Source organism: Pan paniscus, chromosome 1 (genome assembly GCF_029289425.2).
Source record: "Pan paniscus chromosome 1, NHGRI_mPanPan1-v2.0_pri, whole genome shotgun sequence".
Lineage (NCBI taxonomy): Eukaryota > Metazoa > Chordata > Mammalia > Primates > Hominidae > Pan > Pan paniscus.
Genome location: NC_073249.2, coordinates 201,482,526 through 201,504,778, shown reverse-complemented (window position 1 = coordinate 201,504,778; position 22,253 = coordinate 201,482,526). Strand labels below are relative to the sequence as shown.

Sequence of the window (22,253 nt, the reverse complement as noted above, 5' to 3'; positions counted from 1 at the left end):
TAGCTGGGCACGGTGGCACACACCTGTAATCCCAACTACTCTGGAGGCTGAAGCACAAGGATCGTTTGAACCTGGGAGGAGGAGGTTGTAGTGAGCCAAGATTGTGCCACTGCATTCTAGTCTAGGCAACAGGCGAGACTCTGTCTCAAAAAAAAAAAAAAAAAAAAAATAGTGTGGATTACAGTATCTGTTGGGCCTACTATCTTAAAACACATACACATGCATGTGCACACACAAACCTCCAGGCTATCACTTCAGTGCCAGCCAGCAGCATTTCTTACTCTAACCACTGCAACTGTGTCCCTGCTTCATCTTGGGGCTTCATTCTCATATATTTTCTTCACACAGCAGCCACAGAGAAGCTTTTACAATATAAACCAGAGTCTGTTACTTCTGTTCTCCAACTACTTCAGTGGCTAAATTGGTACCAGTAGAGTGGGGTGCTGCTGTAGATACTCAAAAATGGGTACGTGACTTTGGAACTGGGTAACAGGCAGGGTTTGGAACAGTTTGGAGGGCTCAGAAGAAGACAGGCAAATGTGGGAAAGTTTGGAACTTCCTAGAGACTTGTTGAATGGCTTTGTCCAAAATGCTGATAGCACTGTGGACAATAAAGTCCATAGGCTGAGGTGGTCTCAGATGGAAATGAGGAACTTGTAGGGAACTGGAGCAAAGGTGACTCTTGTTATGTTTTAGCAAAGATACTGGTGGCATTTTGCCCCTGCACTAGATATTTGTAGAACTTTGAACTTCAGAGAGATGATTTAGAGTATCTGGCAGGAGAAATTTCTAAGCAGCAAAGCATTCAAGAGGTGACTTGGGTGCTGTTAAAGACATTCAGTTTTATAAGGGAAGCAGAGCATAAAAGTTCGGAAAATTTGCAGCCTGACAATGTGATAGAAAAGAAAAATTCCCATTTTCTGAGGAGAAATTCAAGCTGGCTGCAGAAATTTGCATGAGTAACAGCAGCCAAATGCTAATTCCCCAGACAATGGGGAAAATGTCTCCAGGGCATGTCAGAGGTCTTTATGGCAACCCCTCCCATCACAGGCCCAGAGGTATCAGGAAAAAATGGTTTTGTTGGCCAGGCCCAGGGTCCTCATGCTGTGTGCAGCCTAGGGACTTGGTGCCCTGCATCCCAGCCACTCCCAACCATGACTGACAGGAGGCAACGTAGAGCTTGGACTGTAGCTTCAGGGAGTGCAAGCCCCACGCCTTGACAGCTTCCATGTGGTGTTGAGTACACAGAAATCAAGAATTGGGGTTTGGAAACCTTCGCCTAGATTAAAGAGGATGTGTGGAAATGCCTGGATGCCCAGGCAGAAGTTTGCTGCAGGGGCAGGGCCCTCATGGAGATCCTCTGCCAGGGCAGTGCAGAAGGGAAATGTGGGATCAGAGACCCCACACAGAGTCCCTACTGGGGCACCACCTAGTGGAGCTGTGAGAAGAGGTCCTCCGGACCCCAGAATGGTAGATCCACCAACAGCTTGCACCGTGTACCTGGAAAAGCTGCAGACACTCAATGCCAGCCCGTGAAAGCAGCTGAGAGGGAGGCTGTACCCTGCAAAGGTACAGGGGCAGAGCTGCCCAAGACCATGGGAACCCACCCCTTCCATCTGCGTGACCTGGATGTGAGATGTGGAGTCAAAGGAGATCATTTTGGAGCTTTAAGATTTGACTGCCCCACTGGATTTTGGACTCTCATGGGGCCTGTAGCCTCTTTGTTTTGACCAATTTATCCCATTTGGAATGGCTGTATTTACCCAATGCCTGTACCCCCATTGTATCTAGGAAGTAACCAACTTGCTTTGGATTTTACAGGCTCATAGATGGAAAGGACTTGCCTTGTCTCAGATGAGACATTAGACTGTGGACTTTTGAGTTAATGCTGAAATCATTTAAGACTTTGAGGGACTGCTGGGATGGTGTGATTCGTTTTGAAATGTGAGGACATGAAATTTGGGAGAGGCCACGGGTGGAATGATAGGGTTTGGTTGTGTCCCCACCCAAATCTCATCCTGAATTCCCATGCGTTGTGGGAGGGACCCAGTGGGAGGTAACTGAATCATGGGGACAGGTCTTTCCCGTGCTGTTCTCGTGATAGTGAATAAGTCTAACAGGATCTGATGGCTCTATAAGGGGGAGTTTCTCTGCACAAGCTGTCTTTGTCTTTGCCTGCCATCCACGTAAGATGTGACTTGCTCCTCATTGCCTTTCGCCATGATTGTGAGGCCTCCCCAGCCATGTGGAACTGTAAGTCCATTAAACCTCTCTTTCTTTTGTAAATTGCCTAGTCTCGGGTTTGTGAACAGACTAATACAATGGCTTTTCACCTTGCAGAATAAAATCCTACGAGATCCTTATGCTCTAGCTCCTGGCCAGGCTACCTCCTCAGGAGTTAGATCACTTATCCCTCTCTCCCTGGCCCACCCTTCTCTGTCACATGGCTTCTTTGCTGACCCTGATACACACCACACTTGTCTTCTCTACCTGGAAGTTGTATTCCCCATACCCACATGGCTCACTTCTTCACTTCATTCAAGTCTCTGCTCAGATGTTAACCTCTTCAGAGAGCCCTTCCTTCACACACTGTCTTGCATAGCAGCCTCCCCTACAAGTTGTCTTCTTTCTCCTTAACTTTTGTGATGGTTAATTTTAGGTGTCAGCTTGACTGGATTAAAGAATACCTAGAGAACTGGAAAGGCATTATTTGTTAGTGTGTCTGTGAGGGTATTTCCAGAAGAGATTGATATATGACTGAATGGACTAAGAGGGAACCATCCGCCCTCAACGTGCAGTTGGCTTGGAACAAAAACGGAAGAAAGGCAAATTGGTCTTACTCTCTTGGAGCTGGAATACACGCTTCCATTCCTGCCCTTGGATTTCAGGATCCCAGGCTGTTGGGTCTCAGGACGCCAGGATCTACACCAGCCTTTCTGTCACCGCTGGGGTTCTAAGGCCTTTGGGCTAAGAATTATATCATCAGCTTTCCTGATTCTGAGGCTTTGGGACTTGGACTGAGCCATGCTACCAGTATCCCTGGGTCTCCAGCTTGCAGACAATCTGCTGTGGGACTTCTCAGCCTCTGTAATCATGTGAGTCCTTTCTAACTCATAAACCCTTTCTTATATATCTATGTATCCAATTGGCTGTGTCTCTTTGGGGAACCCTGACTACATATACTTTTGTTTGAATTCAAAGTATTTATCCCTACCTGATATTACATCCTATATCTGTTTGTTTTCTGTTTCTTCCATTAGAATACAAGTTTCATGGGGACAGGGACTTTATCCATTTGTTTACTGCTGTATCTTAGGCTCAAAGTTGGCACTCAATAAATATTGGTTAAATAAGTGAATTACAAGCAGGTTGGATTATTAGGTAATATGGTTCGCAGTGTGGGACTCCTGAACTCCAAGATGTCTTTGAAAGTAGCCATTTTTTAAATTTCTAATGGTTTAGTCAGACTACAGATTACTTAATAACAGGGACTATAGTTGATTCATGGATATATCCCCAGAATCAGGAACAGTTACTAGAATACACTTGAGTGCTCAATAGACATAGCTATTATAGTTAATTGAAATGGAATTGGCAATGTGGGAAATAAGAAATCACATTTTTGGCCAGGCACAGTGGCTCACACCTGTAATCCCAGCACTTTGGGAGGCCAAGGCAGGAGGATCACTTGAGGTCAGGAGTTCAGGACAATCCTGGCCAACATGGTGAAACCCCATTTCTACTAAAAATACAAAAAGTAGCTAGGTGTGGTGGCGTGTGCCTGTGATCCCAGCTACACGGGAGGCAGAGGTGGGAGAATCGCTTGAACATGGTAGACAGAGGTTGCAGCGAGCCAAAATCATAACACTGCACTCCAGGCTGGGCAACAGAGCAAGACTCCATCTCAAAAAAAAAAAAGAAAAAAAAAAAGAAATCTGCTGGGCGCAGTGGCTCATGCCTGTAATCCCAGCACTTTGGGAGGCTGAGGCAGGTGGATCACGAGGTCAGGAGATTGAGACCATCCTGGCTAACATGGTGAAACCCGGTCTCTACTAAAAATACAAAAAATTAGCTGGGCAGGGTGGCGGGCGCCTGTAGTTCCAGCTACTCGGGAGACTGAGGCAAGAGAATGGCGTGAACCCGGGAGGTGGAGGTTGCAGTGAGCCGAGATTGCACCACTGCACTCCAGCCTGGGTGACAGAGTGAGACTCTGTCTCAAAAAAAAAAAAAGAAATCACATTTTTCTCAGAGCAAAGTCTTTGTGATAGTAAATCTGGATAAAGGCAGTGGAACACTGAGGACGTTTATGCATAAGGACAGTAATCACGAAATTATCTTTGTATATATTGTCCATTAATGACTACTGCTATTTACTGAATTGAGCTCCCTCAGATTCATATTTTGAAGCCCTAACCCCTAAAGTGACTATATTTGGAAATAGGTGCTTTAAAGAAATAATAGCTAAGGTCAAATGAGGTCATGAGGGTGGAGCCCTAATCTAATAGGACTGGTGTCCTTATAAGAAGAGGAAGAGGCCGGGTGCGGTGGCTCACGCCTGTAATCCTAGCACTTTGGGAGGCCGAGGCAGGCAGATGACAAGGTCAGGAGTTCGAGACCAGCCTGGCCAATATGGTGAAACCCTGTCTCTACTAAAAATACAAAAATTAGCCAGGCATGATGGTGGGCACCTGTAGTCCCAGCTACTCGGGAGGCTGAGGCAGGAGAATTGCTTGAACCTGGGAGGCAGAGGTTGCAGTGAGCCGAGATCGATCGGGCCACTGCACTCCAGCCTGGGCGATAGAGCGAGACTCTGTCTCAAAAAAAAAAAAGGAAGATGACACCAGAAATGTAAAAGCAGAGGACAGGCTCTATGAGGACACAGGGAGGAGGCAGCCATCTGCAAGACAGGGAGGGAGGTCTCACCAGACACCAACCTTGCTGGCACCTTGAACTTCCAGCCTCCAGAACTATAAGGAAATAAATTTCTGTTGTTTAAGTCTGAGTGGCTTAACAACAGTTTAAGCTGCTGTTATGGTAGCCCAAGCAGACTAATACAACACTTAAGGATTTCAGTCACTGAGTGGAACCACCTTAGAATGTGAAAGACAATGAGGATATACACACAGCCTCCTTCCCCTGTGTTTGGAGGGTGCCTTCAAATTCCTTCTGTTTTATGTGCTGTGTAGGAAAAAAAAATCTGTAAAATTATTTGAGTTTGTAATTGATAGATTGGTTCTCTTTCGTGCAAATAGTGCTTACAGTTTAAAAGTCCTAGAAAAATTAATTCACAGTCACATTTTCTGTATGCAACTACATTTATGTAAGTGAAAACTTGGTAGTTTGTTAGCTTGTTCATTTTTATTTTTCAAGTATTATGTAAACAAAAAGAACCTTGGTCTGCCAGAATTTTCAAAGAAAATTGGCAAAACAAGATTCCCCATAGTAGCAACCATACATATAGCTATATTCAGTGACTAAATGGTGTTTATGTGTTTCTTAAGCAATGGAGTTCATTTTGACCAATTGTCTGTTAAGAAGTGCCTAAGAAAACTGCTTATTCATTTTCCACATCCTGTTCGGCAAAGTGTGACACATAGCAATAGAAAACAATAATATAATCTTGGGATGCATATGCAATCAGTGCACAGAGAGCTGTTGTATCAGCTTTCAGAAGAGCTGTCCATCTGTTTGTCCTGCAACCAGGTTCTCCCCTTGGTCTCAATGGAAGCCTAAATCACAAGCACTGCCACGTTCACAAAGCTGTTAATTCTTCAAAACACAAAATGGTATTCAAAAAGGGAAGTATAGGCTGGGCACGGTGGCTCACACCTGTAATCCCAGCACTTTGGGAGGCCGAGGCAGGCTGATCATGAGGCCAAGAGATCCTGGTGAAACTATCCTAGCCAACATGGTGAAACCCTGTCTACTAAAAATGCAAAAATTAGCTGGGCGTGGTAGTGCGCACTTGTAATCCCAGCTACTCGGGAGGCTGAGGCAGGAGAATCGCTTGAACCTGGGAGGCGGAGGTTGCAGTGAGCCGAGATTGTGGCACTGCACTCCAGCCTGGTGACAGAGTGAGACTCCATTTCAAAAAAAAAAAGTATAAAAATCTGAAGACTCTAGTGGTATAATCTAATTAAGTTTCTATGAAGCACATGATTGCAGTCATGTCAAAGCAGTTTCTATGAGCACACTGTTATCTGTTAAAAAAGCAAACAAGGCCGCACACAGTGGCTCAGGCCTATGGTCCCAGCACTTTGGGAGGCCGAGGCGGGCAGATCACTGGAGGTCAGGAGTTTGAGATCAGCCTGGCCAACATGGTGAAACCCCATCTTTACTAAAAATACAAAAAATTAGCCAGATGTGGTGGGTGCCTGTAATTCCCAGCTACTTTGGAGGCTGAGGCAGGAGATTCGCTTGAACCCAGGAGGCAGAGGTTGCAGTGAGCCAAGATGGTGCCATTGCACTCTAGCCTGGGTGACAGAGTAAGACTACATCTCAAAAAAAAAAAAAAAAAAAAGGAATAATAATAAATTAACCTTAGCTTACTGGATGACCACCATCATATATGCGTCTGTTGTTTACCAAGATGTTCTTACGTGGTACATGGCTGTATTTTATTGTTGTATTCTACAGTGCATAATAAATGGTGAGATTCTCCTCAAAGAGTGGCAGAGAAAGGATTCAACTCCATTTTCTCTGACTCCAGTGCCTGTGCGAACATTGGAGACTTTGCTGTCATGAGCGTTTCTCACGTACAAATGCAGGCAACAGTGAAAGGAAGTTGTCTTGTTTTTGAACAGGCCTTGTTTTTCTTGGATGCTTTTGCTTAAAATCCAACAGCTAAATGAGGAAACTGTAAAAGCAAAACAAACATTTTTATTGCAGATGAATCCACATGCTGATTTTGGCTTGATCTCTTGAAACAGCGTAAATGTCTCGTTACAAAGACCTTAGAAATTCTTTAATAAAATCTGAATTGGAAGAGATCTTAGATATATAGGTTTTATTTCATCTAAAGTTTTACATGGATTGTTGATAAATGGCCATCTGGCTTTTATTTGAATGCCTCCAAAGACAGAGGACTCACTAATGCCATATGAAGTAGCTCATTCCATTTGGCAGACAGTTGAGATTGTTAGAAATTTATACTGCACCTCCCCTGGGCCTAGTTAAATTCTTTGGAGAAGCGTAGAGAAAAAATATTTTTCTTCTACATGCCAGTTTTTTTGTTTTGTTTTTTCTGTTTGTTTGTTTGTTTTGTTTGAGATGGAGTTGCGCTCTTGTCTCAGGCTGGAGTGCAGTGATGCAATCTCGGCTCACTGCAACCTCTGCCTCCTGGGTTCAAGCAATTCTGCCTCAACCACCCGAGTAGCTGGGATTACAGGCACCTGCCACCATGCCCAGCTAATTTTTGTATTTTTTAGTAGAGACGGGGTTTCACCACGTTGGTCAGGCTGGTATCAAACTCCCAAACTCAGGTGATCCACCCGCCTCGACCTCTGAAACTGCTGGGATTACAGGCGTGAGCCACCGCGCCCGGCCTACATGACAGTCTTTCAAGTGTTCGAAGAGCCTTCTTAGGTCTCCTCTGGCCTTCTCTTCTGCAAGCTGTGCATGTGCTGAGTTCTGAAGTGGTGCCACACCACAGCCTACCATACAACGTCACTGCATGTGGCATAAACTGGGACCACAGAACTCTGAAACCGGAAATCAGGGTAGCTAACACTTGTTTGCTAACATTTCACATACATTATCTCCTTTAAACCCCAAGAACACAGTGAGACAGTTACTGTTATCTCCATGTCAGACGACGAGACTGAAGCTACAAGATCACAGAGCTGGCAGTGGTAGAACCCAGATCTGTCTGACTCCAGAGCACAAACTCTTAGAACATGGGATTTGATCTCATTTTATAGAAGAAGAAACTGAGCCCCAGAGAAGTGACCTGCCCAAGGGCACCAGCCTGCCAGTGGGTGAACTAGGACTAGAATTCAGATCTGCCTCCCAGAACACTGGCCCTCACCGAGGCTAGGGGAGTCTGTTGGCAGGCTGCTGATGTGTTTTCCTACTTTACTTTTTTTCTTCTTTTTTTTAATATATATATATTTTAAGACAGAGTCTCCTCACTGTCGCCCAGGCTGGAGTGCAGTGGCACGATCTCAGCTCACTGCAACCTCCTCCCCAGGGGTTCAAGTAATTCTGCCTCAGCTTCCCAAGTAGCTGGGATTACAGGTGTGCACCACCACACCCAGCTAATGTTTTTGTATGATTTTGTTTTGTTTTGTTTTATTTTGAGATGGAGTCTCCCTCTGTCCCCCAGGCTGGAGTGTAGTGGCATGATCTTGGCTCTCTGCAACCACTGCCTCCCCAGTTCAAGCCATTTACCTGCCTCAGCCTCCTGAATAGCTGGGACTACTGGTGTGCGCCACCATGCCTGGCTAATGTTTGTGTTTTTAGTAGAGACAGGGTTTCACCATGTTGGCCAGGCTGTTCTTGAACTCCTGACCTCAAGTGATCTGCCCACCTCTGCCTCCCAAAGTGTTGGGATTACAGGTGTGAGCCACGGCGCCCGGCCTGTTTTCCTACTTTACTTTAAAAGCTGGCTCTCCTTGTGTCGTTGAACAAGCATTTGTTGCGCCCTTACTGTGTCTCTAGAACATTTATTTGAAATCAGAAGTAGGGGTGATACCACTGTGACAAGAGTAGGTTTTTAAAACTTTGCGTAAAACAGCAAGAGGGACTCAACACATTGTGTTATGTTTTTGTACCAAAACAGTAGTGTTTATATTTCTTGGCAATAAAATCATTTTAAAAAATAAACTGCAAATACTCATTCAGAAGCCAATGGATGATCTTCAGCACATTGCAGTTATTTCAGAATTCGGCCTACATGCTTAATTCGATCACTCTGCTTCACTCTCAAACTTTCACTGTAGGCATTGCTTCCCCACTCAAACCTTTGGGAGTTTCCCATTTGCCTGAAGGATGAAATTGAAGTGGCTCTAGCCACCTTTCAGCCTTTTCACACACTGCTGAGCCAGGTTGCTCACGCTGCTTCTGTTCTTGCAGACGCTCCCCACCTGCCCCCCTCTGCTTGCTTGGAATGCCTTGCACTTCCTGCTGCTTAGCCAAATCCAGCACAACTCTATGCTCCATTCTCCCCCACCTCCCTTTGACCTCTCCCTCCTCTCATTCCAGCAGCTACTGCCAGGATTGCTTGTTTTGTATTTTACATTATTTGTATTTATTTATTTTTTGAGACAGAGTCTCACTCTGTCGCCCAGGCTGGAGTGCAGTGGCGCGATCTCAGCTCACTGTAACCTCCGTCTCCCGGGTTCAAGTGATTTTTCTGCCTCAGCCCCCTGAGTAGCTGGGATTATAGTCACGCACCACCACACCTGGCTAATTTTTTATATTTTTGGTAGAGACGTGGTTTCACCATATTGGCCAGGCTGGTCTTGAACTCCTGACTTGAAGTGATCTGTCGGCCTCAGCCTCCCAAAGTGCTGGAATTACAGGCGACCAGCCAGAATTAGTTTTAAGAAGTGCATGTCAGTGAGCCCTTGTGTTTTGCAAAGCATGAAATAAAATCCATGGTTTATTAAACTGAAATAAAGAAGGGAACTGTTTATTCTTTTAATGAAAGCAGAAGACACATGAAAGATTGTGTTGTAAACTGAAGTTTTGGCCGGGCATGGTGGCTCATGCCTGTAATCCCAACATTTTGGGAGGCTGAGGTGGGCAGATCACCTGAGGTCAGGAGTTCGAGACCAGCCTGGCCAACGTGGTGAAATCCTATCTCTACTAAAACTCCAAAAATTAGCCGTGGTGGCAGGTGCCTGTAGTCCCAGCTACTTGGGAGGCTGAGGCAGGAGAATCGCTTGAACCTGGGAGGCAGAGGTTGCAGTGAGCCGAGATCACACCATTACACTCTAGCCTGAGCTATAGAGCAAGACTCTGTCTCAAAAAAGTAAATAAAATAATAAACTGAATTTTTGTAAAAAAGTATCTGCTGAGGACCACTGTAAACTGCAGCAGGATAGGAGATTTGCATATCTGGCTCCTTGAGACCCATAACTATATTTTATTTAGAATTATCTCTCTGGTACTTCACACCATGTCACAAATTAGGTAATGCACGTAGTGGAATGAATTAGCAAGTGATGAGTGCATTTTCATAAACCATCGGAGGATGAGATGGGTGCCCTTGGAGAGTGGTGAGTGCTCTCTCCCTGAAGTGCCAGGTGTGGTCTGGCCAACCAGCGAGGCAGTGGCTGAGCTGGCTTTAATGTCTTTCCAATCCTGGCAGTCAGTTCTATGAAATTCAATGAGCATTTAAAATGTCTTGCTTGTTGGATGGTTTGCAAAAAAAAAAAAAAAAAAAAAAAAATCACCCCTGGCTTTATCAGCTTAGCAAGTTTGCATCCTTGCCTCTTTAATGTATATTTGGCTTTCAACTGCAAGCTGAGAATGGTACACTGCCGAATAAATGGTCCTACTCAACTGCGAGAAAACAAGTCAGAAGATTTCTGGGGGTGGGGTGGGGGTGGAATAACTTTTCTCTAGTAATTGTACCCAACACATATGTGGGGTGTCTTTGGAGCCAAAAGACATCACATTTCTTCTTTTCTATGCATTAGTTCTGTCATTTTGGGCAAGTTACTTAATCTCTCTAGGCCTCCATTTCATCATCTTCAAGACTGAGATACTTACTTTTTTTTTCTCTTTTGAGACATAGCCTTGCTCTGTCACCCAGGCTGGAGTGCAGTGGCGCAATCTTGTCTCACTGCAGTCTCCACCTCCCGGGCTCAAGCAATTCTCCTGCCTCAGCTTCCCTAGTAGCTGGGATTACAGGCATCCACCAGCACGCCTGTCTAATTTTTTTTTGTATTTTTAGTAGAGACAGGGTTTCACCACGTTGACCAGGCTGGTTTCAAACTCCTGACCTCAAGTGATTTGCCCACCTCGGGCTCCCAAAGTGCTGGGATTATAGTCATGAGCCACCACACCTGGGCGACATACTTACTTTTATGCAGGATTGTTGTGAGGATAAAATCAGGTAATGTGGAAAAGCACCTAGCACAAAATCAGAAACTGTAGGCTTGCAATATGATAGCTCTTATGCTCACACATTCCCTTGTGGTTGGCTAAATCCCTAGTAATAAACTTTCACATTCATGTGGTGGTTTGCATTTTACAGAATGTTGTTACAGACATTATTACCTCACTTGATCTTTAAAATAACCCAGTGAAGTAGAACAAAGATTACTACTCTTATGTTACCAGTGAGAGAGGTCGAGGAACTTGCCTACGTAATACATACATTAATACATAATACATTACATAATACATGACATTACAGAATGATGGCTAACATCGGGTTTCCTCATTCCAAATTCACACTCATTCTACTTTACCTGTTGCTGCAATGGCTAGTGATGGGGTTCCTCAGATTTCCTTAATTTATCCAGCAAATATTTTTTTTCAGAGACAGGGTCTCACTCTGTCACCCAGGCTGGAGTGCAGTGGCATGGTCATGGTTCTCTGCAGCCTTGGCCTCCTGGGCTCAAGAGATCCTCCCGTCTCAGTAATCCCCAAAGTGCTGGGATTACACGTGTGAGCCACTGCACCTGACCTATCCAGCAAATATTTATTGCAACTCAAGTGACTGAGCTGGAGATTTGTCCTGTTTGTGCTATCCTTGGTTGATTAGCATAGTACTTGGTATAGAATAGTTATTCAATAAATACTTGAGGAATGAATGAATAGATTAAACCAATTTTCCGAGTCTTTTCGATAGAGTACCTTGATTCTGCTTAATAGGCAAGAACACTTGCAGGGGACAGAGAGAGATTGGCTGTTGGGAGAAGCCAGGAGCTGACAGCTGCAGAGAGAAGCTGATGAAGTCAGTTACACGCAACAACACAGATGATTCTCAGAATAATCATGCTGAGCAAAAGAAGCCAGACCAACGGTAGTACGTGCCGCATGATTCCCTTTGTGTAACATTACAGAGGGCTGGGCACAGTGGCTCACGCCTATAATCCCAGCACTTTGAGAGGCCAAGGCAGGAGGATTGCTTGAACCCAGGAGTTCGAGACCAGCCTAGGTAATACGGTGAAACCCCATCACTACAAAAAAATACAAAAATTAGCCTGGCATGGTGGCCTACACCTGTGGTCCTAGCTACTCAGGAGGCTGAGGGGGGAGGATCACCTGAGCCTGGGGAGGTTGAGGCTACAGTGAGTCATGATGGTGCCACTGCACTACAGTCTGGGTGACAGAGTGAGACCGTGTCTCAAACAAAAAAATTACAGAAAATGCAAACCTTAGTGACAGAAAGTAGTTCAGTGGTTGCCTTTGGGTGGGACCAGGTGGGTAGGGAGGGAGGAATTTCAAAGGAGCAGGAGGAAGTGTGTGGAAGTGATGGGTGTGCTCCTTGTCTTGATGGTGGTGATGGTCTCTTCAGTGGATAAATACGTTAAAATGTATCAAATGATATACTTTTGTGATACCCTAACTTGTATTAACTTGATTGACTCTCTCTTAGCTAAGAAAGCCAGAGGGATTCCATTTGGCTCCTTCATTTGCAAGACGTTAAGGGCTCCTTACCCACCCCCTTCCTCAAGGACTTAACTTGTGCAAGCTGACTCCCAGCACATCAAAGAGTGCAATTAGCTGATAAGGTACTGTGGCAAGCTGTGTCCGCAGTTCCCAGGAATTTGCCCGGGTGATAGTACTCTAAAGCCCCCGCGTTTGTGTCCTGCAGATAGCACCCAGAGCCCCCGCACCTGTCACCTTGTGATGGATTTAAAGCTCCCGCACCTGGAACTGTTTGTTTTCCCGTACCATTTGTCTTTTTAACTTTTTTGCCTGTTTTACTTCTGTAAGATTGCGTCAGCTCAATTCCCCCTCCCCTTTCTAAACCAAGGTATAAAAGAAAATCCAGCGCCTTCTTTGGGGCTGAGAGAATTTTGAGCACTAGCCGTCTCTCGGTCGCTGGCTAATAAAGGACTCCTGAATTAGTCTCAAAGTGTGGTGTTTCTGTATAACTCAGTTGGTTACAACACTTTAAATATGTACAATTGTTTTGTTTTGTTTTTGAGACAAAGTCTCGCTCTGTCACCCAGGCTGGAGTGCAGTGGCATGATCTCAGATCACTGCAAACTTCGCTTCCCAGGTTCAAGTGATTCTCCTGCCTCAGCCTCCCAAGTAGCCGGGATTACAGACACCTGCCACCACGCCTGGCTAATTTTTGTAGTTTTAGTGGAGACGGGGTTTCACGGGGTTGCCCAGGCTGGTCTCAAACTCCTGACCTCAAGTGATCCACCCGCCTTGGCCTCCCAAACTGCTGGGATTACAGGCGTGAGCCACCATACCCAGCCTAAATATGTACAATTGATTGTATGCCAGTTACACCTCAAATAGCTATTTGAAGAGGAAGAAGAAGAGAAAGGAGAGGAAGGAGAAGGAAAAGAAGGGGCAGGGTCTCTCCCCAGGTCCTCTCTGCTTGACCCCTCATGCACAGGTGTCCAGGCCCATAATAAGGCTGCTTCTCTATCTCTTTAGTGAGCAACAGCTTGGATGCTGGGTGGGGCAAGCATTGGCGTGGGACTCAGAAGGCCTGGGTTCCGGTCTTGGCTCTGCCACTCACAAAGGTACAACACCGGGCAGCAGCCTGACCACTGTTGGCCTGGACTTGCTGTGACAATACTGGTCCCTGCTGGTCCAGCCTACCCACAGCATTGACTAGAGGATGGCCTAAGGGGACACATCAGAGTGCTGCGTGAACTATGAGTGTAGGTCAAAGGGAGGAGAGTGGGAGGGGAGGCAGGGAGTGAGCCCCAACCTTCTTCACCTTCTTTCTAGCCCAGTCACAACAACAAACGCTACAATGTAACACGGGACCCTCAGCAGCTGCTGAGTTGTTTGAGCTCTATGTCCCTTTGTTAAGTGACCTCAGACTCCTGTACTACAAATTTTTTGGTGCCTGCTTGTTATCATTTATCAAGAGCTGTGTTCAGGACTCAGCCTGGATACTCACACACTGTAAGAATTTTTTTTTTTTTTTTTTGAGACAGAGTGTCAGCTCTTGTTGCCCAGGCTGGAGTGCAGTGGCGCGATCTCAGCTCACTGCAACCTCTGCCTCCTGATTTCAAGTGATTCTCCTGCCTCAGCCTCCTGAGTAACTGGGATTACAGGCATGTGTCACTATGCCTAGCTAACTTTTGTATTTTTAGTAGAGATGGGGTTTCGACACGTTGGCCAGGCTGGTCTCGAACTCCTGGCCTCAGGTGATCGCCCCACCTCAGCCTCCCAAAGTGCTGGGATTACAGGTGTGAGCCACCGTGCCCGGCCAGCTGTAAGATCTTGATAAGTCATGTCTCCACTCTTAGCATCTGTCAAAAAAGGGGTTGGACTCCAAGGCTTGAGGTTTCTTCCAGCTTTTGCACTGGGGGGTTCTGTCACCTGCATGTCAGACTATTTGGCTACGCTGAGGACTGCAGATGCGGGGAGGGGAAGTGTGGCCAGTGAAAGCTGTCTCATCCCTGACTCTGAATGAATTTGAGGTATCAGGGAAATGGTGACCTTTACCACCTCCCCGCCACCCTCCCCCACACACATGCATATCATGGATTTGTTCCTCCTCCAGTTCCTCCTGCAATCCTCCTTACTCCATTTTTGTTTTTGTTTTACTCATAAACAGCAAGTCAACATATATACCCAGGTATGTTTTTAAGTTCATGCACTCAAAATCTATCACATTAATAGGTGAAAAATCTTACCTTCCAGAAAACTTGGTCATCAAAATATTTAGCCACATGAGGTGCTTTCCATATTTTGAGATTTAGGAGCAAACCTGTTTAAATGCATAATTTAATGTTAAAACATTTGGAGCACAGGATTTTTAATCTCAAGATTAATCGCAATATTGTGTGTCAAAACGACAGTGTCTCAACAGAAATCCTTTTTCTCCCACAATTGAAAGACAAATAAATGGAAGCCCTGTCATTCCTGGACCAGCTTAATTCTGTAGACTATTTTATTTTATTTTATTTATTTTGAGACAGAGTCTCACTCTATCGCCCAGGCTGGAGTACAATGGCGTGATCTCAGCTCACTGCAACCTCTGCTTCCCAGGTTCAAGCAATTCTCCTGCCTCAGCCTCCCAAGTAGCTAAGATTATAGGCGCCTGCCACCACATCCAGCTATTTTTTTTTTTTTTTTTTTTTTAGTAGAGATGGGGTTTCACCATGTTGGCCAGGCTGGTCTCGAACTCCCGACCTCAGGTGATCCACCCACCTCAGCCTTCCAACTTGCTAGTATTACAGGCATAAGCCACCACACCCGGCCGATTCTGTAGACATTTTTTCTTTCTTTTTGAAAAAAAGAACTGGGAATGGCAGTGTACTGAGCAGTACATGATAGCCACAGATCTGACGCCCTTCCCCAGACGGAGTAGAAGGGCCCCACGAAAGCTGATCCATGTAAGACATACGGGCTACTATGGAGGGTGACTCCAATTGGGTGCTCCTATAGGTCTGTCTTCTCTGGCTCCAGTCAACTCCTGGGAACCTCAGCTTAAGATTCTACTTGTGTAGTTAGGAAAGTAGTTTATAACTTGCTTTAGTGCCTGTCCTTCCTTTCCCCATCTTTTTAAGTGTCTTTGGTTTTATTTTTTATTTTTGGGACAGGGTCTCATTCTGTTATCCAGGCTGGAGTGCAGTGGCACAATCACAGCTCATTGCAGCCTCAAACTCCCGGGCTCAAGCAACCCTCCCACCTCAGCCTCCCAAGTAGCTGGGACCACAGGTGTGTGCTACCATACCCAGCTCATTCTTTTGTATTTTTTGCAGAGACGGGGTTTAGCCATGTTGCCCAGGCTGGTCTTGAACACCTGAGCTCAAGTGATCTGCCCGCCTTTGCCTTCTAAAGGGCTGCGATTACAGGTGTGAGCCACTGTGCCCAACCTCCATTCCCTGTCTACTCTCTGCCCAGATAGCTTGGCCATATGTATTCCTCCAGCTTCCCGAAGCTGGCTGAATTTCACAGGACACATGGAATGAGTGCTTCCTTTCACAGGAAGCAAGGAAATACTCCTGATAGATTTATCTGTGTATTATTAAGGATGATCAGTTCCAGTGTCATTAACAAGAATGGGCGAGTGCTTAGTGAGATTTGTATTTCCCTTTCGTGGTGCTGCTTTTAGCTGATATTGGCATGCAGGGTACAACCAGCATGACGCAGTTAGCTTGAATTACTCAGTAACGATCTCTGGCGCCTGCATGAATTTTCCAGATAGCTGAGGCTTACTCAACACTGAGGAATATCTGTCTAAAATATATTTTGTCTTCTGAGACAACATTAAACATATTTAGACTTTAAAAAAAAAAAATCAGAACCATCACTAGGAACACCCACTTATAACGTGCCATATAACGTGGAAAAGGTGTGTAGCCGTGGAGGGTTGTCGGTCTAATCTCTCAGCAGCCCAAGCGTTCTGTGTTCTTGTGTCCAGTTTTAAGAATTTGTCGGCCGGGCGCAGTGGCTTATGCCTGTAATCCCAGCACTTTGGGAGGCCAAGGTGGGCAGATCACCTGAGGTCAGGAGTTCGAGACCAGCATGACCAACATGGAGAAACCCTGTCTCTACTAAAAATACAAAATTAGCCGGGTGTGGTGGTGCATGCCTGTAATCCCAGCTACTCAGGAGGCTGAGGCAGGAGAATCACTTGAACCCATGAGGCGTAGGTGGCGGTGAGCCGAGATAGCGCCATTGCACTCCAGCCTGGGCAACAAGAGCAAAACTCCGTCTAAAAAAAAAAAAAGAATTTCTCTTCCTCTGTTAGCCTCTTTGCTTTCACTTCTAACTTCTGCTGGTGTACTTTACCTCTAGAAACCTAGCCCACCTCTAATCTGCTATTTCTAATCTACCTGGGCTGAGAAACCCAATAACTATGCTTGATAGGATTGTTTCTTAAATAAGTATAGACAGGCCCATAGAGGGCTCAATTAACAAGTTAAATGCTTGTCTTCTGGGAGTCCATTTGGTGCAATTTTAGCTGCTTGAGGAACTTTTTCCCCCTTCCATTGTCCAAGTTGTTTTGTTTCCTTTTTTGAGACAGGGTCTTGCTCTGTTGTCCAGGCTGGAGTGCAGTGGCACGATCTCAGCTCACTGCAACTTCCACCTCCCAAGCTCAACTGATCCATCTCAGCCTCCGGAGCAGCTGGGACTACAGGTGTAGCACCACGCCTGGCTAATTTTTGTATCTTTTGTAGAGATGGGGTCTCACTATGTTGCCCTGGCTTGAACTCCTGGCCTCAAGCTATTCTCCCACCTCAGCTTCCCAAGGTGCTGGGATTACAAGTATGAGCCACCCAAGTTGTTTTTAATCACCAGTTCGCTCATGTCAAAAACAACATGTAAAGAAGAAAGCTTGTTGGTCTTAACTCTTAAAGGAACAATATGATTGTCTTTTCCTCTTTTCTCTTTTTTGACTCCAGTGAAGCATAAGAAAAGACCCCCGGGTAATTTGCAAGACAGAGGGCAAGTCAGCACCACTTTGAACATACCAGTGATAACAGTGAATAGTGTGAGTCCCAGGACAGGGTTGCCAAATAAAATGCAGGATACCCAATTCATTTCGAATTTAAAAACAGACACCTTGCATTTTTGCTAAATCCGGCAGTCTTTCCCAGGGTTGGATTGCCAGCTGCCACGAACTGAACGTTAACTTACGGAATTAACGCTACTCCGCCTCTGCTTCTTCACACAGACTCTGCCAAAAGCTAAGGCCAGACATTGGTATATTAAAGCAATTCTAGCGAATCTCACACTCAAAAATTACCCAGGTATCTCCAAAAAGTACCTCCATACAGTTTGTTAAAGCTGGAAGGAAGCCAACTTAGTTACCATAATCCTTTCATTTTACAGAGAAGCTAACCAAGGCTCAGAGGGAGTGAAGTGACATGCCCAAAGTCACCACACAACTCATAGTGTCTTACGCCATTTGTCTCTTATTTGGCATCCATCTCCTGCTTAGGGACACATATATGGGTGTCTAACCAATAAAAGATGTTTGCTTGTAGAATAACAAGTTCTGGATGGAATGTATATTTTCTTTCTTTTTTTTTTTTTGAGACAGTCTCACTCTGTCACCTAGGCTGGTGCAACCTTGGCTCACTATAACCTCCATCTCCTGGGGTCAAGCCATTCCCCTACTTCAGCCTCCCGAGTAGCTGGGACTACAGGCGCCTGCCACCACGCCTGGCTATTTTTTGTATTTCTGGCAGAGACAGGGTTTTGCCATGTTGGTCAGGCTGGTCTCGAACTCCTGACCTCAGGTGATCTACCTGCCTCAGCCTCCCAATGTGCTGGGATTACAGGTGTGAGCCACTGCGCCTGGCCTGAATGTGTATTTTCTTTTTTTTTTAGACAGAGTCTCGGCTCACTGCAACCTCTGCCTCCCGGGTTCAAGCAATTCCCCTGCCTCAGCCTCCCAAGTAGCTGGGATTACAGGCGCCCACCACCACGCCTGGCTTATTTTTTAATATTTAGTAGAGACGGGGTTTCACCGTGTTGGCCATGCTGGTCTTGAATCCTGACCTCAGATGATCTGCCCACTTTGGTCTCCCAAACTGCTGGGATTACAGGTATGAGCCACTGCACCTAGCCACATATTTTCACCTGGCATATAAGTAAAACTGGCTAATTAGCAACTCCCCTAGATTTTTTGCTGTTCTATTGTATTGCAAGAACAGAAACATACTTTTCCCCTTTGTTGAAAGATCTCCAGTGGCTTCCCATCTTTTATAAGGGCCTGCTCCTCACTACCATTCTGCCCTCAACCCCCGCCGCTCCTTCTCACTCCATTCACACCAACCACACTGGTCTCCTTACCGTTCCCTCAACACACAAAGCATGCTCCTGTCTCAGGGCCTTTGCACTTGCTATACTATTTTCATGGAATGTTCTTCCCCTAACTAAATGCATCGCACATCTCCCTCCTCTTCATTGGGGTCTCTGCTTAAAAGCTAACTACTCAGATAAGCCTTCCCTGACCACCCCCCTAAAAGAACACCCCATCCCACATTGACTCTATGTTTCTCTAGTTTGCTCTGTCTTCACAGCCACTTCTTACCATCTGACGTAGTAGACACTTATTTGTCTATTTATTGCTAATACCTTCCCCCACTAGAAGGTTAATTCCATGAGGTCAGGGAATTTGTTTTGCTCACTGCTGTGTCCCCAGTGCCTGGCTCATAGTGGATATTGAATAAATATCTGTTGAATAAAATAGTATTATGGGTGTCCTCAGAAATAAAAGGTAGGCTTTTGGCTGTAAGGATTTTCTCGGGCTTCTGTGCAAAACTGAGTGTGATCACCAGCCCTGGGTTCAAAAGTCTGCAACGTTGCCACTCACCCTACTTATAACCTCAGGGATGTCCCTTCCCTGCCCTGGCCTCACAGTCCACATTAGCAGCAGGTGACCTCTAAGAACCTTTCCAATTCTGAAATTATGTGATCCTCAGAGAAGGAGATGGGGCACATATACATCCAGCCACATGGCAGGGTGCGCTCTGGACGTAGGTGCTGTGTCCTGGCAATGGTGGAAGAAAGGTGGCCTCACACTGACCTGTCAGGAGACCTGACGTGAGAGCTATCGCGATGGCCAAGCTGAATTCCCCAATGCCGAGGAGGACCTGGAAGCCAATCCTAGAAATGACAAAGCAGAGGTGGTCACTTGGGCATCAGGCAGCAGAGGTCATCAGGGACAAAAAGGACTGTCGGTGTCAGTAGTGCCATCGCCAGGAAGGGCCATGAGGAAAACAAGGGTCCTCTTCCTGGCTGGTACATTCCCCTGGCATTTTCCCAAAAAGCCATGCAGACATGTGGGAGGGAGGGAGGCGAAGGAGATTCCAAGATTGTCTGTGGCTTATTTCAGTTCCCAGCACCTCATGGATAATGAACCAGACCAGGAGTCAGAAAACCCAAGCTCAAGTCCCAGCTCTGTCACTTACTAGCTGCAAGACCCTGGGCAAGTCCCTCAACCTCTGAGAGCCTCCAGTTTTCTCTCTTTTTTTTTTTTTTTTCTGTTGTCGTTTGTGAGATGGAGTCTCACTCTGTCGTCCAGATTGGAGTGCAGTGGTCGGCTCACTGCAACCTCTGTCCCCCAGGTCCAAGCGATTCTTGTGCCTCAAGTAGCTGGGACTACAGGCATGAGTCACCATACCTGGATAATTTTTGTATTATTAATAGAGACGGGGTTTCACCATGTTGACCAGGCTGATCTCGAACTCCTGACCTCAAGTGATCTGCCCGCCTCGGCCTCCCAAAGTGCTGGGATTACAGACATGAGCCACCACATCAGGCCAGCCCCAGTTTTCTTGTTAGGCAATTAAAGATGAAGGTTCTATTTCTCTTGGGGCAAGGTGGGTGGGGTAGAGCTTGGCTTTCAGACCCATCTCCCCTGCCCATCCCTACCCCTTGAACATACTTCCAGGACCTCTCTCCTTCAAGGCAACCCCAGGGGTTCAATTCAAACATTAAGCTATTACGGGGGCCCTTGGATGCTGAATGTGATTGTCACAGGATTCAGCCTGCACCTGGGCGCTGCCAGCCCCTTCACTACAGCCCCACGGATAGTTGTACACAGCAAGCCAGTTTTTTAAGCCTTTCCTATTTCTTTCAACAGGTGGGCAGCTCATGTTCTCATTATTAAGACAAAGCAAAGCTCCAAGCCTGCAGCCTCATGGGGTGGACCCCACCTTGTATGTCATTTGGTTATCTTCCCTGTCTTTACTGATTGTTCATTATAAAGTGGGAGAAATAATGACAGTCCCTACCTCATAAGATCATGGGAGAGTGGAGAGAATCAAAAAGAATTACCTGCAGACTAGAAAAATAAATTAAGGCCGGGTGTGGTGGCTCACGCCTGTAATCCCAGCACTTTGGGAGGCCGAGGCGGGCGGATCATGAGGTCAGGAGATGGAGACCATCGTGGCTAACACAGTGAAACCCCATCTCTACTAAAAATACAAAACATTAGCCGGGAGTAGTGGCAGGTAACTGTAGTCCCAGCTACTCAGGAGGCTGAGGCAGAAGAACGGCGTGAACCCAGGAGGTGGAGTTTGCAGTGAGCTGAGATCACGCCACTGCACCCCAGCCTGGGCAACAGAGCAAGACTCCATCTCAAAAAAAGAAAAAAAAAAAAAAGAAAACATAAATAAATTAAAAAGATAAAAAGAGTTGCCACCCTGCTGCTCATGTAGGGAGTGCAGAAGGCAACAACTACCTGCCCAACCATTCAGGCAGCCATCCCCCCTTCCGTGTGGCAAGCTCCAGGCCCTCATCTTTGCCATCTTTGTATATCTTCAATAGTTTGCTTCCTCCCCAGCTCCAAACACAGTTCAGGTTATCAAAACCTCAGGGAAATGTTTGCTGAATGACTGAAAAATGGAGTCAATTACTCAATTCATTGATCTAATATTAAGTGATTTTTAGAAAAAAATTCAGGGGGACATATGCATGACCTTGCAAATTTTTTTTTTTTTGAGATGGAGTCTTGCTGTGTTGCCAGGCTGGAGTGCAGTGGCGTGATCTCAGCCTCCCGAGTAGCCGAGACTACAGGCAAGAGCCACAACGCCCAGCTAATTTTTTGTATTTTTAGTAGGGACAGGGTTTCACCATGTTGGCCAGGATGATCTCGATCTCTTGACCTTGTGATCCGCCAGCCTCAGCCTCCCAAAGTGCTGGGATTATAGGTGTGAGCCACCGTGCTGGCTGCAAAAATTCTTAAACAGGACATAAAAGAACTAAACATAAAGGGAACAATGATAAATTGGGCTATATTAAAATTAAGAACCTCTCTTGTTCAAAAGACACCATTAAGAAAGTAAAAGGTGGGCTGGGCATGGTGGCTCACACCTGTAATCCTGGCACTTTGGGAGGCCAAGGTGGGCCAAAGTTGAGGCCAGGAGTCCAAGATCAGCCTGTCCAACATGGCAAAACCCTGTCTCTACCAAAAATTATTTTGTCTATACAAAAGTTAGCTGGGCATGGTGGCATGCGCCTGTAATCTAAGCTACTCGGCAGGCTGAAGTATGAGAATTGCTTGAACCTGGGAGGCAGAGGTTGTAGTGAGCTGAGATAGCGCCACTGCATTCCAGCCTGGGTGACAGAAGGAGACTCTGTTTCAAAAAAGAAAGAAAGAAGGAAAAACGTAACCCACAAAGTGGGATTCATATCCA

General features: G+C 45.9%; 1 protein-coding gene across 5 annotated transcripts in view; it reads right to left on the bottom strand.

The window, feature by feature from the left end:
• Positions 1 to 22,253, bottom strand: part of LOC117979948 (blood group Rh(CE) polypeptide) — a 128,174-nt gene that overhangs the window by 63,874 nt on the left and 42,047 nt on the right. For 2 of the 5 annotated variants that reach the window (XM_055103878.2, XM_055103870.2), the window contains 3 exons: positions 19,640 to 19,719; positions 14,790 to 14,863; positions 4,062 to 6,856 (listed from right to left, as the gene is read on the bottom strand). In XM_055103878.2, the coding sequence (XP_054959853.1) occupies positions 6,830 to 6,856; positions 14,790 to 14,863; positions 19,640 to 19,719 (181 nt within the window). In that variant the 3' untranslated portion in view covers positions 4,062 to 6,829. Of the gene's footprint in view, positions 1 to 4,061; positions 6,857 to 14,789; positions 14,864 to 19,639; positions 19,720 to 22,253 lie in introns of those variants that run through there. The other 3 variants (XM_057300625.2, XM_055103876.2, XM_034958453.3) reach the window with 3 other exon arrangements.